Source organism: Melanotaenia boesemani, chromosome 19 (genome assembly GCF_017639745.1).
Source record: "Melanotaenia boesemani isolate fMelBoe1 chromosome 19, fMelBoe1.pri, whole genome shotgun sequence".
Taxonomy (NCBI): Eukaryota; Metazoa; Chordata; class Actinopteri; order Atheriniformes; family Melanotaeniidae; genus Melanotaenia; species Melanotaenia boesemani.
In genome coordinates this window covers 1,541,528-1,559,027 of record NC_055700.1, presented here as the reverse complement: position 1 = coordinate 1,559,027, position 17,500 = coordinate 1,541,528, and the positions used below count along the sequence as shown (strand labels likewise).

The window sequence follows — 17,500 nt, the reverse complement described above, 5'->3', positions numbered from 1 at the left end:
GAGCTGGGCCAGCTGGTGGAGCTCGATATGAGCCACAACAGCCTGAGAAGCCTGTCTGAAGGCGTGGGTCAGCTGAAGGGGCTGAAGAAGCTGTGCATCAGTCACAACAAAGTCCAGAGCCTGCCAGCTCAGATTGGGCTGCTCCAGTCCCTGGAGGAGCTGGACATCAGCTTCAACGACCTGCACAACCTCCCCAGATCCTTCTCCGGCCTCCTCAGCCTGCGGACGCTAGATGCAGACCACAACAAGCTGAACCAGTTCCCCCCTGAGATCCTGGCCCTGAAGGAGCTGGAGGAGCTGGATCTCTCCGGGAACAAGTTTGAGGTGTTACCAGCCGACATCACGAGGCTGAAGTCCACCAAAATCCTGTGGCTCAGCAGTCTTCACACGTCCTCCTTACCCGACACCTTCTGCCACCTGCACAGCCTGGAGAGCCTGATGCTGGACGGGAACCACCTGAGTTCGCTGCCGCCTGCATTCAGCTGCCTGCAGAGACTGAAAATGATCAATTTATCCTCCAATGAGTTCCAGAACTTCCCCCAGGTTCTTCTAAGCATCACAGGGTTGGAGGAACTTTACCTGAGCAGGAATAAACTGACTCATGTTCCAGAGGAGATTGGTCAGCTGGTGAAGCTGGTCAACCTCTGGTTGGACAATAACAGCATCACACACCTGCCCGACTCCATCGTGGAGCTGGAGAAGTTGGAGGAACTGGTTTTACAGGGTAACCAAATAGCGATTCTTCCAGATCATTTTGGGAAACTGTCTAAAGTGAACATTTGGAAGGTGAAGGATAACCCGCTCATCCAGCCTCCCTACGAGGTGTGTATGAAGGGCATCCCTTACATCGCCGTCTACCAGAAGGAGCTCGCCCAGTCGCAGCACGCCGTGAAGCCGCGGCTCAAACTGGTCCTGATGGGGATGAAGGCTGCTGGGAAAACCCGGCTGAGGCAGAGCTTGGTGAGCACCAAGCAGGACGTCCGAGGAGCCCAGGGAAGCAAAGGGATCGAAGTCACCAACTGGGTGGCGGATGCTGATCGCCATCTCACCTTCCTGGTGTTCGATCTGTCAGGAAACCAAAACTACGACCTCATCACTCCCTTTTTTCTGTCCCCCGGTGCTCTCTTCATCCTTGTCCTCAATCTCAAAACATACTCACCCAAGAACTTCTACGCCCACGTGGGGTATTTCCTCCACCTGCTCTGTGCCAAAGTCCCCCACGCCGTGGTGTGCTTGGTGGGCACCCACGCAGACCTGTGTTCGGAGGCGGAGCTGGAGGAGAAAACTCTGGACATCCACCAGCAGATTGGGCTGCAGGAGAAGAGGGACACCCAGACCCTGAGGAGCCTGGCTCAGCAGGTGGACCACGCCCTGGAGCAGGGCTTCAACGTCCGCACCTCCAGCCCTCACGTGCTGTTCTACGGTGTCAGCGACCGGAACCTGAGGCGGCGGAAAGCCCAGCTGCAGTACATGCTGAACCACCGGCTGCAGATCCTGTGCCCCGTCCTGAGCGTCAGCTGCACGGAGATGCAGAGGAACATCCGGCGGCTGCAGGAGAAGCTCATGTCCGTCGCAGACCACCGGGACATCTTCCCCAACCTCCACCGCGTGCTGCCCAAGTCCTGGCAGATGCTGGAGGAGCTGCACTTTAAGTCCAAAGATCTGTGGCTGTCGTGGTGGAACTCGGCCCGTTTGGGCCTCCAGGCGGGACTCACCGAGGACCGGCTGCAGAGCGCCTTGTCCTACCTGCACGAGAGCGGGAAGCTGCTCTACTTTGAGGACAGTTTGACCCTGAAGGAGTACGTTTTCCACAACCTTCCACGCTTCATCGCAATTCTGAATGTCTTCTTCCAGAGGGACGAGTCCACTCTGTTGGACCGCCTGCTGTCCGAGGGGGAGAGGGGGGACAAGGGGAGGGTGAGTCTGGTTATAGAAGACGAGAAGGGCGAGAACCTCAGGGTCACCCACCTGCAGCACCACGTTGAGGACTTCCTCCAGCACGGCCTTCTGCCCTCCAATGTGATCCGGCTGCTCCTGAGGCCGCTTATCCAGACCCAGCAGGACCTCCACCTCATCATGGAGCTCCTGGAGAAGATGGGGGTCTGCTACTGTATCAACAAACCCCGTAGCAAGCCCCTGAACGGAGCCACGGTCTGGTACAAGTTCCCCAGCTATGTCAGCAGCCAGGAAGCACGGGTGGAGGCTACTGCCGGAGGCAGCGCTCTCCCCGTCAGTCCCCTCTTCTCCGTGGAGCAGCTCCACGTCCAGTACAGCTTCCCCTTCCTGTTCCCCCCCGGCCTGTTCGCCCGCTTCAGCGTGCAGATCAACGGCCATGTGGTCCAGCGCTCGGACAGCAGGGATCAGATCTTGGCCTATCGGGGGAAGGTCCCGGTGGTGATCAGCCACCGGCCGTCCAGGGGGAAGCTGCAGGAGGAGACGCTGTCCATCGCCAGCCACGCCTCGTTGCCCAACATGTGGACTGCGTGGCAGGCCGTCACGCCGCTGGTGGAGGAGCTGAACGCGCTGCTGCAGGAGTGGCCTGGCCTGCACTACTCCGTCTACATCCTCTGCTCCAAGTGCCTCAAGAGAGGGTCGTCAAGCCCACACGCCTTCCCAGGTAAGTGCTCTCCACCTGGGCCTCCTGTCTCACCCAGCTGCCCCTCCTCCACCTAAACTCACATCAGGTTATTCTGATCCTATAAAACTCATCCAAAACAAAACCCAGTTTGTACCAGTTATAAAATCAGAAGAACTAGAAACACTAAAACCTGAGGCGGATGCTGGTCTGACTAGTCTGGCTTTAGGTTTTTACCATGTTAAATTCAGTTTTCAGACATTTTAATCATTAAACGATGTGTTGCAGTAACATCACAGCTCTACGTTAAGCAGTAATGTTTTATCAGCTTGTCTTGCTTCTACGGTTCCTTTACCAGAAAACCGTTTAACTCAAACTGATAAACTGAGTTCAGTATAAACATTAAATATGAGTTAGATTTGATTTTAGTCATAAATAAATAAATAAACGTGTGTTTGGATGATTTCTCCCTGTGTCATGCGTAGCCTCCACGTCAGCAGATGCCTGTTTAAAAGCTGTTTCTAGCATATAGGATGATAAATTAGCAAATGATCCACTCCCATGGACATAAGGAGTAACCCAGTACACCCAGCACACCCAGTACACCCAGCACACCCAGTACAGCCAGTACACCCAGCACACCCAGCACACTGCCATGCACGGTAGGATAGATGGATATGGTTTAATATACACATAATTGTAATAACTTTAACTCAGTGGTAAATATGAGCTAGATTTTTATAGAATAAATATGGAGCTATAATGTTTTAGATTATAGGTAAAATAAATAAAAATAAGGTTAAAAATGACTAAAAAGCTTCATGTAGATGTAAAATATTTCATGTGCTGTAGCATCACAGCTGTAAGAAGCCTGGTGGTTGTATTATTACCTTTAAAAGCAGGTACAACGTCAGGTGCTTCTGCAGGTGAACAGCACAGCTGAACGTGGGGGTTGCTCCCCCAGAAAATGTACCAACCCCCCCTGAAATATTGTCCTGCTGGTGTTATTACAGGAGAGAAATAATCCAGCAAACTGACTTTTTTACCAAGTTCAGTTTTATTTCTGTTGGTCGATTCATCACCAAACTGCAGACAGGATTAATGTCGAGTCGAGGTGGGAGGGGTCCCTGAGGGTCGGGGGGTGGGCCCTGCTGATGCAGGACGGACGCTACCTCTGCAGCTCTCAGTAATCTCATCCAGCCACACCCAGACTCCGGCCGCGGAACAAAGCTGCTGACGTTAGCTTAGACAGGCAGGAGGGGGCTGCAGGGAGGCGACCCCCCCCTCAGGGACTGGGATAATCCTGCTGCTGCTTGTGGCTGCAGCTGACCTGTTTTCACTGCTGGCTCACCGCTCAGCTGCCGGACGGCGTCATGTGATGCAGTGGATGGGAGGAACCGGGGGCTCCCGTCTGACCCCAGTTTCCTTCCTCACAGTTTAAAGGAGAAGCTGACGCGCTCCAGACCGGGTCGCTCAGGTTTTCACAGCTGTTATTTCAGAGCGCACAGACCTCAGATGTTAGACCAGTTCAGGACGTGGACCAGATCCAGTCTGCTCTGCAGAATCAGAGAAGTGGGGCACACCTGGATATTTAGACTCTGAGTTAATGTTTGACTTTTATCCTAAACTTCCTTTTTTAACCTTGCATCATATTGTTCTCCCAGTACTGGTGTAAAAGGGTCTAAGATCAGGTCCTAATCTGGGGCCAGTTCTATGGATCAGAGTGTGTTAAAGTACCAGGAACTATTTAAGGAGAATTTCCTTGGTTTTCTCTGTCTGCTTGGAGCCAAATGAAACGACGTTTCAGACTCGTAGAGATGAATGAATCTGCTGCAGACGAGCAGGATGTGACAAGTTGGCGTCGGCTTCAAACGTTTTGGCTGAAAAGATGTTTAACGAGTTGTTTTATAGCCGCAGTCGCTGATAAGAGACAGAAATTCCTCCCGCAGGACTCGTTCAGATCCCAGAGATCAGGAAACGTCTTCAGCTGTTTATCTCCGTCGTGGAGTCATTTCCTCCCCTCAGAGGAAGATCCACAATCTGGCTGTGGGCTTGGATCCAGGACCGAGCTGCAGGTGTGGTGGTCTGACCGACCCGTTAGAGGCTGGGAGCGTTGTAACTGGGGTCAAAGCTGCAGATGTGGTGGAAGCTGAATGGGATGAGAACGACGAGCTGCAGAGACAAAAGAAAAGAATTTGTTTGTGAGAAGCTCTCAGCAGATCTGCCTCTTCAGACCTTTTATGGTCTGGATTTTTCTGGCTGCAGCCTGTTGGTGCCGCTCAGACCCACAGAGACTAAACACATGTCCTCAGGTTGTGGAGACAGAACCCTGGTGGGTTCTGGATTTCCTGCTTTTAAATACACAAACACATGGTCATGTTCAGGTTTAACTTCCTGACTTCACCTCTTTAAACTATCAAAAAGTTTCTTCTTGAACATCTGGATTCTTTTACTGCATAATGTCCAGTTTATGATGAACTTTGACTTCAGATAAAAAGTGGAAATAACCGGATTATTCTCCATGAATGAAGCTCAGAACGAGCTTTGGGACGAGTCCTGTTACTTTTCTAACAACGATTTAAACTAAAACTTTTTCTTTTAAGTAAAATGACTTCAGAAATGAAAATAGCTGAAAGAAAATGAGCTTTGGTTTGGACAGTTTCTGGTGTGTGTGTGTCTCCTGCGTTGGAGATCAGCTGATGGTAAAGACCTTCGTCCAGCTTCACAGGTTTCAGGTTGGTCCCGAATTAGATGGACACAGAAATAGAAGAAGCAGGGTTGATCCTGACTTGACGGCTCAGACCCATCAGAGCTGTCAGGGAGGGATTAATGTCTGCAGAGACACTCCGGACCTCGGCTTTCTTTCCAGCTCCTCAGGGTTAAAGAGGACGTTTGGTGTTGTTCAGATGATCTGGATCTGGTGCTGTCTCATGCAGGAGATGGAGCCCTGTGAGGCTCAAAGTTCTCAGTCTCTGCTCAGGACTCTTAGTTTGGATCTGTCCTGGGGCTGCAGGATGTTTTATTTAATAGTCTGTCAGGTTCCTCTCATATCTCAGGTCTCTGAGTCCAAGATAAAGTCCTCAGAAAGGACATTAACTATCCCTGTCCAGTCCCACCAACATGTTAACAGAGATGTTGCGACGAGGACCGAACGATGCTCATCCTGATGAGCCCAATAAAACAGCCAGATTATATTTCTGTTGATGCTTTATTTGTTTGTACTAACTGTACAACTGACACGTGTGTGTGTGTGTGTGTGTGTGTGTGTGTGTGTAGCACTTTCACTCTTGTTGTGGATCTCAGTCTGACTCTTAATCCAGTTAAAGGATTTTCTGGGATTAAAGCTTCACATTCAGCAGCTGAGCAGCAAGTTGGGTCGAAGCAGGACGATAGAGGGATGATGGGGGGTAATGGAGGGCGATGGGGGGATGATGGGGGTCAATAGAGGGATGATGGGGAGTAATGGAGGGTGATGAGGGGGCGATGCAGGGTGATGGGGGGTAATGCAGGGCGATTGAGGGTCCCAGAGGGGACAATGGGGGTGTGAGGAGGGACAATGGATGGCAGCAGGGGGTTGAAGCAGGGGTGCATTGGGGGGGCATTGCTGGGCGAGGCGTTGCAGTGTGATGCAGCAGAACTGTGACATCATACCGGCCATCGACATTCAGGTTTTCTCTGCAGCTCCGTCATTCGGATGTTTGCTGCAGAGGAATCGGAGCCCAGCAGCAGTCAGAGCGAGTTGAGTCGTGTTTCCACCTCCAGCTTCATTTCAGCTGTGAGGAGGATGTTCAGAGGAATCTCTGCCAGAAGCCTGCTGGGAACACCTTTTACTAAACCAGCTTCACGGCTTCCCTCATCAGCAGGCTGGAGATACGATAAAAACATGAACCACGGTTCTTTTAATCATGTCAACATTTATGTTAATTTTAACTTCTACTCTTTAAAGGAGCAGAAAAAGTAGGTGAGATAAAACTTCAGTTTGCCTGGTTGTTCCCTCAGTTTGTTCCTAACAGGCAGAATGAAACGTTTTTAGTGGTCAGAAGAGACTCTGGTTGTGAAGAAGGAAAACCTTCATGTGGAATGAAACTGGTTTTTAGTTAAAAACATGATTTATTCCCTTTTAATAGAAACAGTGATGAAGCAGTCGGTCTTCGTCTTCTCAGGAAGGTCAGAACTGGTTTAACGTCCCACCGAGGAAACCAGGTCTGAGTCCTCTTTCTGTTTTGAGCAGCTTTAAAACATTTTTATGGATTTTCCTTTTTTCTAAATGTCCAAACTTGATGAAGTTATTTATTTTTATTTATCTTTTTTTTGGGTCAAACTTCTGATGAATAATTAGATAAATTAAGCAGCTGAAGAGCTTATTATGAATACTTGGAGCCCAGCTGATGATGTTTCCCACTGAGCTGGATGAACATGTGAACCTGAACGACTGGACATGTTCACGTGTAAATGCGAAGCTTTGGCCATTCAGCGATCTTATCCTCCAGCGACTCCAGTGAGTTACCTTCATGTTCAGTAAACAGGAAACTGTATCTGTGGACTCGGATCAGTAGATCAATAGATGTGGATTGTTTTCAGGTTGTAACTTCGAATCGATCTGGACTCTCTGGACCTTCATGAATCCATCAGTGTCTCAGTGAAGGTCAGAGGGTTGTAAACTGGTCAGATGGACTGGTCCTGTTTTTGCTGCATCGTTTCCAGTTTTCCATCCCCTCTGATCCTGATCCATCCTGCAGCTCCGTCAGGTGTTTCTGAAGGAAACCCCAGCTGGGTCCGGCTGTAAAACTCAGAACCTCGTCTGCAGCCACAGAAAGAAACTTTTCTCCTGATCTGAGATCCAGGTCGTCATCATCAGCTGATCTTCATCTGAGGATGTTCCAGCTGGTAGTTCTGACTCTGCAGCATCAGCAGGTCTGAGTCACAGACACAGAAACCACACATCTGAGACCATCAGCTGATTTCACCCTCAACAGATTCATTGTTGAAGCGCCAGCAGCAGATCCTCAGACCAAGTTTTGCTTGTGAAACAGAAGCTCCTTCATGTCTGCCGTCTCGTCCAAAAGAGATTTTTAATCACAGCGAGTTTCTTTTCTGGCCAAATAAAGGTTATAATAATAAGATCCTGTCTCCTTCAAGATCTCAGTCCACATCTCAGATCCACCATGCAGCCAATGACATGAGGAAAACAGGAAGTATAGTGGCACAGACCAGGTCCGGAAAAGAGAAAGACCAGACAGACTAAAATACTCAATAATATACGATGATGGATTACCGTCGTTAGGGGAGATCTCAGAGAAGAGACGGGATGAAGACGATGATGGATTACTGTCGTTAGGGGAGATCTCAGAGAAGAGACGGGAGGAAGATGATGATGGATTACTGTCGTTAGGGGAGATCTCAGAGAAGAGACGGGAGGAAGATGATGATGGATTACTGTCGTTAGGGGAGATCTCAGAGAAGAGACGGGATGAAGACGATGATGGATTACCATCGTTAGGGGAGATCTCAGAGAAGAGACGGGATGAAGACGATGATGGATTACCGTCATTAGGGGAGATCTCAGAGAAGAGACGGGAGGAAGATGATGATGAATTACCGTCGTTAGGGGAGATCTCAGAGAAGAGACGGGATGAAGACGATGATGGATTACCGTCATTAGGGGAGATCTCAGAGAAGAGACGGGAGGAAGATGATGATGAATTACCGTCGTTAGGGGAGGTCTCAGAGAAGAGACGGGACGAAGATGATGATGGATTACCGTCGTTAGGGGAGATCTCAGAGAAGAGACGGGAGGAAGATGATGATGGATTACCGTCATTAGGGGAGGTCTCAGAGAAGAGATGGATGAAGATGATGATGGATTACCGTCGTTAGGGGAGGTCTCAGAGAAGAGACGGGAGGAAGATGATGATGGATTACCGTCGTTAGGGGAGATCTCAGAGAAGAGACGGGAGGAAGATGATGATGGATTACCGTCGTTAGGGGAGATCTCAGAGAAGAGACGGATGAAGATGATGATGGATTACCGTCGTTAGGGGAGGTCTCAGAGAAGAGATGGGACGAAGATGATGATGGATTACCGTCGTTAGGGGAGATCTCAGAGAAGAGACGGGACGAAGACGATGATGGATTACCGGCGTAAGGGGAGATCTCAGAGAAGAGACGGGATGAAGATGATGGTGGATTACCGTCGTTAGGGGAGATCTCAGAGAAGAGACGGGACGAAGACAATGATGGATTACCGTCGTTAGGGGAGATCTCAGAGAAGAGACGGGATGAAGATGATGGTGGATTACCGTCGTTAGGGGAGATCTCAGAGAAGAGACGGGAGGAAGATGATGATGGATTACAATCGTTAGGGGAGATCTCAGAGAAGAGACGGGATGAAGATGATGGATTACCGTCGTTAGGGGAGATCTCAGAGAAGAGACGGGACGAAGACGATGATGGATTACCGTCGTTAGGGGAGATCTCAGAGAAGAGACGGGATGAAGATGATGGATTACCGTTCTCAGGGGAAATGTTTAAACTAAAATGTTGAACTGAGATCTGAAACTTTGTTGGGCTGAAAGAGATTTATTTGGTTTCAGTTTCTGGGCGGCGTGTCTGAACAGATCTGTTTATCTTCTCTGAGTCACTGAAGGAGGAACTCTGAACTGTTTTAGACCTGAAACTCAAGGCTGGGCCTGGTCTGCTGTTGTTTTGAGTCACATGATCTCCTGCCGTAGTGTCCCATCATTGTTGTGGGATTAGAAGAGCTGGCTTGGTGTTTTCTGTTCCCCTCAGCAGCTTGTTGGAACATGTCTGAGCTCTGTGTTGATCCCAGGAGGAGATGACCTCTCTGGTTGTTGGAGGCCTTTGTGGTTCCAGCTCGTCTCTCAGAGGAAGACAATCCCGTTACATCACCCTGCAGTAATCTGCTGTCAGACATGTGACTCAGGCTGGCGGGAACCAGGATTTCCTCCCCCTCGTCAGCAGATGGGAGGTGTTTCTACCTGCAGACAGACCTCACTCTGCAGGATCTGATCAGTTTTAGTTTAAAATCAGGCGGTTTTCAGGCCAAGGCCACGGCGAGATGTTGGGCTGATGTGTGCTCACCACATGCAGCTAGCAATTTGTCAGCACGTGGCCCAGAAACCCAGAAAACCCAGTAAACCCTGTTATTATCTGCCTACAGAGAACCGCTCCGCTTCAGTCTGCAGTCCCCAGGAATGTAGAAGCCAAACTCAGCTTCATGAAACAAACATGGCAGCAGACGTGTTTTCAGGGACACAAAATTGACTTATTTATTGTTTTTTTTCTTGCAGACGAAGCATTTTTCATTTATGGATCAGCTGAGCCGATCATTCGAACTGGCAGGTTATTAATCAAATAAATCATGAAACCTGAGCTGCTAAGCCAAGGCAGGTTTATCTGTACGTCACATTTCATGTAGTAGACGTTCAAAGTGCTTTACATAAAACATTAAAACATCACAGCGGGGGCAGGAAGCAGTAACAACAGCATTAAAACACACTTTCAATTAAATAAAAGAAATTACATAAAAACAAAAAACTCTGATGTAAAACTGCTGAGTCAGCAGACCTGCAGGTTTCTGGGAGTTTGTTCCACATGTGAGGAGCATAAAAGCTGAACGCTGCCTCTCCATGTTTAGTTCTGACTCTGGGAACAGAAAATAGACCTGACCCTGATGACCTGAGGGATCTAGTTCATAACCAACCAGAAGATCCTGAATGAATTCTGGTCCTAAACCATTCAGGACTAACAGCAGGAAGCCAGCTGTCTTAATATAACTGCTAAAATCCAGGTCTGAGTCCAGGACTGCTCCCAGGTCTGAGTCCAGGACTACTCCCAGGTCTGAGTGCAGGATTACTCCCAGGTCTGAGACCAGGACTGCTCCCAGGTCTGAGTCCAGGACTACTCCCAGGTCTGAGTCCAGGACTGTTCCCAGGTTTGAGACCAGGATTACTCCCAGGTCTGAGACCAGGACTGCTCCCAGGTCTGAGTCCAGGACTACTCCCAGGTCTGAGACCAGGATTACTCCCAGGTCTGAGTCCAGGACTACTCCCAGGTATGAGTCCAGGACTGCTCCCAGGTCTGAGTCCATGGCTACTCCCAGGTCTGAGTGCAGGATCACTCCCAGGTCTGAGACCAGGACTGCTTCCAGGTCTGAGTCCAGGATTACTCCCAGGTCTGAGACAAGGACTGCTCCCAGGTCTGAGTCCAGGACTACTCCCAGGTCTGAGTGCAGGATTACTCCCAGGTCTGAGACCAGGACTGCTCCCAGGTCTGAGTCCAGGACTACTCCCAGGTATGAGTCCAGGACTACTCCCAGGTTTGAGTCCAGGACTACTCCCAGGTCTGAATCAGTCAGGTCAGTTTAGTCTTCATGTAACTGAAGGAAGTTCTGGCCCATCCGATCTTTAATTTGATCCATGCAGGTGATCAGCGTCTGGATCGGACTGTGGTCTCCTGGTAAGATGGTTATGTAGATGTGTGTGTCATCAGCATAAATGTGGTAACATGTTTAGTTGTTTACATAATGTGAGCGAGTGGCAGCATGTAGATGTTGAACAGCAGTGGCTCCAGGATGGAGCCTTGGGGAACTCCACAGGTTATTTTGGTTCGCTCAGATTTATAGTTACCTATAGACACAAAGTAGTCCCTGTCTTTTAAACAGGACTCAAACCAGTTAACTGCAGAGTCAGAAAGTCCGACCCAGTTTTCCAGCTGGTCTAGTGAGATGTTCTGGTGGACCGTGTCTAATGCAGCACTGAGATCCAGCAGTACCAGGACTGAAATGTTCCTGCTATCTGTGCTCAGGCGGATGTTATTAAAAACCTGAACTAGAGCATCTCAGTGCTGTGGTGTGGCCGAAAACCTGTCTGGTCGACATCAGAACAGGTATTTAGTATCAGGAAGTTGTGTAGCTGCAGGAAGAGCTTTTTCTAGAACCTGACTAAGAAAGGGAAGGTTTGATATCGGCCTGTAGCTGCTCCTGAGGGACGAGTCTAGGTTTTTCTTTTTCAGTAGCGGCTTGATGGCGGCTGTTTTTAGGGTCTGTAAGATATCTAAGGCCATGCGACTGTAAGAAAGTCAAAAGCCAGTCATCTCCAACGTTTTAACGAATCGGAGATGATTGATTTATCATGTGCAGCTGGCTGGAAAATACAGAAAGTTTTCTGACCTTTTTTAGGGTTTTTAGTTCAGCTGCAGATTTCTGAGGAGCTGAACTTGTGAAAAAGTTTACGAGCAGAAACTTTCAGCTTATATTTATTTAAGCTTCCAGAAACTTCCACATTCCTCCAGTTTCCAGATTCCCAGAAACAGCTGATGATGATCCAGAGTGTGTGTGTGGGGGGTCTGTGTGTCCAGCTGTTAGCAGCTGCAGACGTTCAGGCTGCTGGTGAAGTTCCAGGTTATTTACAGCAGAGAAACACATGTAAACATGTAAACACATGTATGTGGGACCCTGAGACAACATGCCAGGTTTAAATAAACCTGGATCTTCGGTCAGCATGTGGTCGCTTGTCTGAAGGAGGTTGGATCTTCATCCCGCTCAGAGCTTAACTGCATCTGCTCTGGAAACACAGCCGGTCGTTACCCTGAACTTCCTGTTTGCCTGAGCTGCTGTTACATAATCCTGACGATGGTCTGAACTCCTCAGCTCATCTTCTCCAACACAAACGTTCCAAGTTCAGGTTCACGTCTGTGACCAGGTCTTCATTTAGCAGTCTGCTTATACACAGATTTGTGTGTAAGAGAAATTTCTCGTTTAGACCTGCAGCTCTACCTTCAGACCTGCTGCTCTACGTTCAGACCTGCTGCTCTACGTTCAGACCTGCTGCTCTACGTTCAGACCTGCGGCTCTACGTTCAGATCTGCGGCTCTACGTTCAGACCTGCGCCTCTACGTTCAGACCTGCGGCTCTACGTTCAGACCTGCTGCTCTACGTTCAGACCTGCGGCTCTACGTTCAGACCTGCTGCTCTACGTTCAGACCTGCGGCTCTACGTTCAGACCTGCGGCTCTACTTTCAGACCTGCGGCTCTACGTTCAGACCTGCTGCTCTACGTTCAAACCTGCTGCTCTACGTTCAGACCTGCGGCTCTACTTTCAGACCTGCGGCTCTACGTTCAGACCTGCGGCTCTACGTTCAGACCTGCTGCTCTACGTTCAGACCTGCGGCTCTACGTTCAGACCTGCGGCTCTACGTTCAGACCTGCGGCTCCACGTTCAGACCTGCTGCTCTACGTTCAGACCTGCTGCTCTACGTTCAGACCTGCGGCTCTACTTTCAGACCTGCGGCTCTACGTTCAGACCTGCTGCTCTACGTTCAGACCTGCTGCTTTACGTTCAGACGTGCGGCTCTACGTTCAGACCTGCGGCTCTACGTTCAGACCTGCTGCTCTACGTTCAGACCTGCGGCTCTACGTTCAGACCTGCGGCTCTACGTTCAGACCTGTGGCTCTACGTTCAGACGCTGATCTGAGACCTGGACTCCTCTTCACCACATTCCTGAGGCTGGACCTCTGCAGCTGCTGATGTCAGAAGATTTGCAGTTTTTCAGTATCTGGATCTGCTGGTGTTACGGAGCTGGTCTAAACTGGTTCTGCTCCATTTCACTCATCCTGCTTCATCCACTGGAGATGTAGACCCACGGACCCATGTACACCTGCAACCTGAGATGGCAGCTATTTGCAGAGCAGCCGGGAGGTGGCGGTGCTCCAGTTTCTGGTGTAAAGGTCACATCTGTTGGATTGGACCCAGAATCAGAGACCGGACTGTTTGCTTCCCAGCCCATTCAGACCCTGACCCGGATCTATTCCAGTCTCCATGTGTCCCTTCAGACCTGGACTTTTATTTCCTTCATGTTTCCAGATGCAGCAGCTTGTTTTTGTCTCTCTGAGCTCAGCTCTTTCCTCTGCCAGCATTTCGGGTTAATCTCATCGTTAACTCATCTACCAACTACTTCATCTACTCTTTAACTCATCTACTCTTTAACTCATCTACTCATTAACTCATCTACCCGCTAACTCATCTACCAACTACTTCATCTACTCTTTAACTCATCTACTCTTTAATTCATCTACTCATTAACTCGTCTACCCGCTAACTCATCTACCAACTACTTCATCTACTCTTTAACTCATCTACTCTTTAACTGATCTACTCATTAACTCATCTACCTGCTAACTCATCTACCAACTACTTCATCTACTCTTTAACTCATCTACTCTTTAACTCATCTACTCATTAACTCATCTACCTGCTAACTCATCTACCAACTACTTCATCTACTCTTTAACTCATCTACTCTTTAACTCATCTACTCTTTAACTCATCTACTCATTAACTCATCTACCCGCTAACTCATCTACCAACTACTTCATCTACTCTTTAACTCATCTACTCTTTAACTCATCTACTCATTAACTCATCTATCCGCTAACTCATCTACCAACTACCTCATCTACTCATTAACTCCTCTACTCTTTAACTGATCTACTCTTTAACTCATCTAGTCATTAACTCATCTACTCATTAACTCATCTACTCTTTAACTCATCTACTCTTTAACTCATCTACTCATTAACTAATCTACCCGCTAACTCATCTACCAACTACCTCATCTACTCATTAACTCATCTACTCTTTAACTGATCTACTCTTTAACTCATCTACTCTTTAACTCATCTACTCATTAACTTATCTACTCATTAACTCTTCAACTCATCTAGTCATTAACTCATCTACTCATTAACTCATCTACTCTTTAACTCATCTACTCATTAACTCATCTACTCTTTAACTCATCTACCCGCTAACTCATCTGCCAACTACCTCATCTACTCATTAACTCATCTACTCTTTAACTGATCTACTCTTTAACTCATCTAGTCATTAACTCATCTACTCATTAACTCATCTACTCTTTAACTCATCTACTCTTTAACTCATCTACTCATTAACTCATCTACTCATTAACTCATCTACCCGCTAACTCATCTACCAACTACCTCATCTACTCATTAACTCATCTACTCTTTAACTGATCTACTCTTTAACTCATCTACTCTTTAACTCATCTACTCATTAACTCATCTATTCGCTAACTCATCTACCAACTACCTCATCTACTCATTAACTCATCTACTCTTTAACTGATCTACTCTTTAACTCATCTACTCTTTAACTCATCTACTCATTAACTCATCTATCCGCTAACTCATCTACCAACTACCTCATCTACTCATTAACTCATCTACTCTTTAACTGATCTACTCTTTAACTCATCGACTCATTAACTTATCTACTCATTAACTCTTCAACTCATCTAGTCATTAACTCATCTACTCATTAACTCATCTACTCTTTAACTCATCTACTCATTAACTCATCTACTCTTTAACTCATCTACCCGCTAACTCATCTGCCAACTACCTCATCTACTCATTAACACATCTACTCTTTAACTCATCTACTCTTTAACTCATCTACTCATTAACTTATCTAGTCATTAACTCATCTACTCTTTAACTCATCTAGTCATTAACTCATCTACTCATTAACTCATCTACTCTTTAACTCATCTACTCTTTAACTCATCTACTCATTAACTCATCTACTCATTAACTCATCTACCCGCTAACTCATCTACCAACTACCTCATCTACTCATTAACTCATCTACTCTTTAACTCATCTACTCTTTAACTCATCTACTCATTAACTCATCTACTCTTTAACTCATCTACTCATTAACTCATCTACTCATTAACTCTTTAACTCATCTACTCATTAACTCATCTACTCTTTAACTCATCTACTCATTAACTCATCTACTCATTAACTCATTAACTCATCTAGTCATTAACTCATCTACTCTTTAACTCATCTAGTCATTAACTCATCTACTCTTTAACTCATCTACTCATTAACTCATCTACCAACTATCTCATCTACTCATTAACTCATCTACTCTTTAACTGATCTACTCTTTAACTCATCTAGTCATTAACTCATCTACTCATTAACTCATCTACTCTTTAACTCATCTACTCTTTAACTCATCTACTCATTAACTAATCTACCCGCTAACTCATCTACCAACTACCTCATCTACTCATTAACTCATCTACTCTTTAACTGATCTACTCTTTAACTCATCTACTCTTTAACTCATCTACTCATTAACTTATCTACTCATTAACTCTTCAACTCATCTAGTCATTAACTCATCTACTCATTAACTCATCTACTCTTTAACTCATCTACTCATTAACTCATCTACTCTTTAACTCATCTACCCGCTAACTCATCTGCCAACTACCTCATCTACTCATTAACTCATCTACTCTTTAACTGATCTACTCTTTAACTCATCTAGTCATTAACTCATCTACTCATTAACTCATCTACTCTTTAACTCATCTACTCTTTAACTCATCTACTCATTAACTCATCTACTCTTTAACTGATCTACTCTTTAACTCATCTACTCTTTAACTCATCTACTCATTAACTCATCTATCCGCTAACTCATCTACCAACTACCTCATCTACTCATTAACTCATCTACTCTTTAACTGATCTACTCTTTAACTCATCTACTCATTAACTTATCTACTCATTAACTCTTCAACTCATCTAGTCATTAACTCATCTACTCATTAACTCATCTACTCTTTAACTCATCTACCCGCTAACTCATCTGCCAACTACCTCATCTACTCATTAACTCATCTACTCTTTAACTCATCTACTCTTTAACTCATCTACTCATTAACTTATCTACTCATTAACTCATCTACTCTTTAACTCATCTACTCTTTAACTCATCTAGTCATTAACTCATCTACTCATTAACTCATCTACTCTTTAACTCATCTACTCTTTAACTCATCTACTCATTAACTAATCTACCCGCTAACTCATCTACCAACTACCTCATCTACTCATTAACTCATCTACTCTTTAACTGATCTACTCTTTAACTCATCTACTCTTTAACTCATCTACTCATTAACTTATCTACTCATTAACTCTTCAACTCATCTAGTCATTAACTCATCTACTCATTAACTCATCTACTCTTTAACTCATCTACTCATTAACTCATCTACTCTTTAACTCATCTACCCGCTAACTCATCTGCCAACTACCTCATCTACTCATTAACTCATCTACTCTTTAACTGATCTACTCATCTACTCTTTAACTCATCTACTCATTAACTCATCTACTCTTTAACTCATCTACCCGCTAACTCATCTGCCAACTACCTCATCTACTCATTAACTCATCTACTCTTTAACTGATCTACTCTTTAACTCATCTAGTCATTAACTCATCTACTCATTAACTCATCTACCAACTATCTCATCTACTCATTAACTCATCTACTCATTAACTCATCTACTCTTTAACTCATCTACTCTTTAACTCATCTACTCATTAACTCATCTACTCATTAACTCATCTACCCGCTAACTCATCTACTCATTAACTCATCTACTCATTAACTGATCTACTCTTTAACTCATCTACTCATTAACTCATCTACTCATTAACTCATCTACTCTTTAACTCATCTACTCTTTAACTCATCTACTCATTAACTAATCTACCCGCTAACTCATCTACCAACTACCTCATCTACTCATTAACTCATCTACTCTTTAACTCATCTACTCTTTAACTCATCTACTCTTTAACTCATCTACTCATTAACTTATCTACTCATTAACTCTTCATCTCATCTAGTCATTAACTCATCTACTCATTAACTCATCTACTCTTTAACTCATCTACTCATTAACTCATCTACTCTTTAACTCATCTACTCTTTAACTCATCTACTCATTAACTCATCTACTCATTAACTCATCTACCCGCTAACTCATCTACCAACTACCTCATCT

At 46.0% G+C, this 17,500-nt stretch overlaps 1 protein-coding gene across 2 annotated transcripts in view; it reads left to right on the top strand.

Moving 5' to 3' along the window:
• The window catches only part of mfhas1 (malignant fibrous histiocytoma amplified sequence 1), a 26,653-nt gene that overhangs the window by 740 nt on the left and 8,413 nt on the right, over nt 1–17,500 (top strand). For both annotated transcript variants that reach the window (XM_041970130.1, XM_041970129.1), the window contains exon 1: nt 1–2,617. This exon is cut by the window's left edge and continues 740 nt beyond it. In XM_041970130.1, coding sequence (XP_041826064.1) covers nt 1–2,617 — 2,617 coding nt within the window. The remainder of the gene's footprint in view (nt 2,618–17,500) is intronic.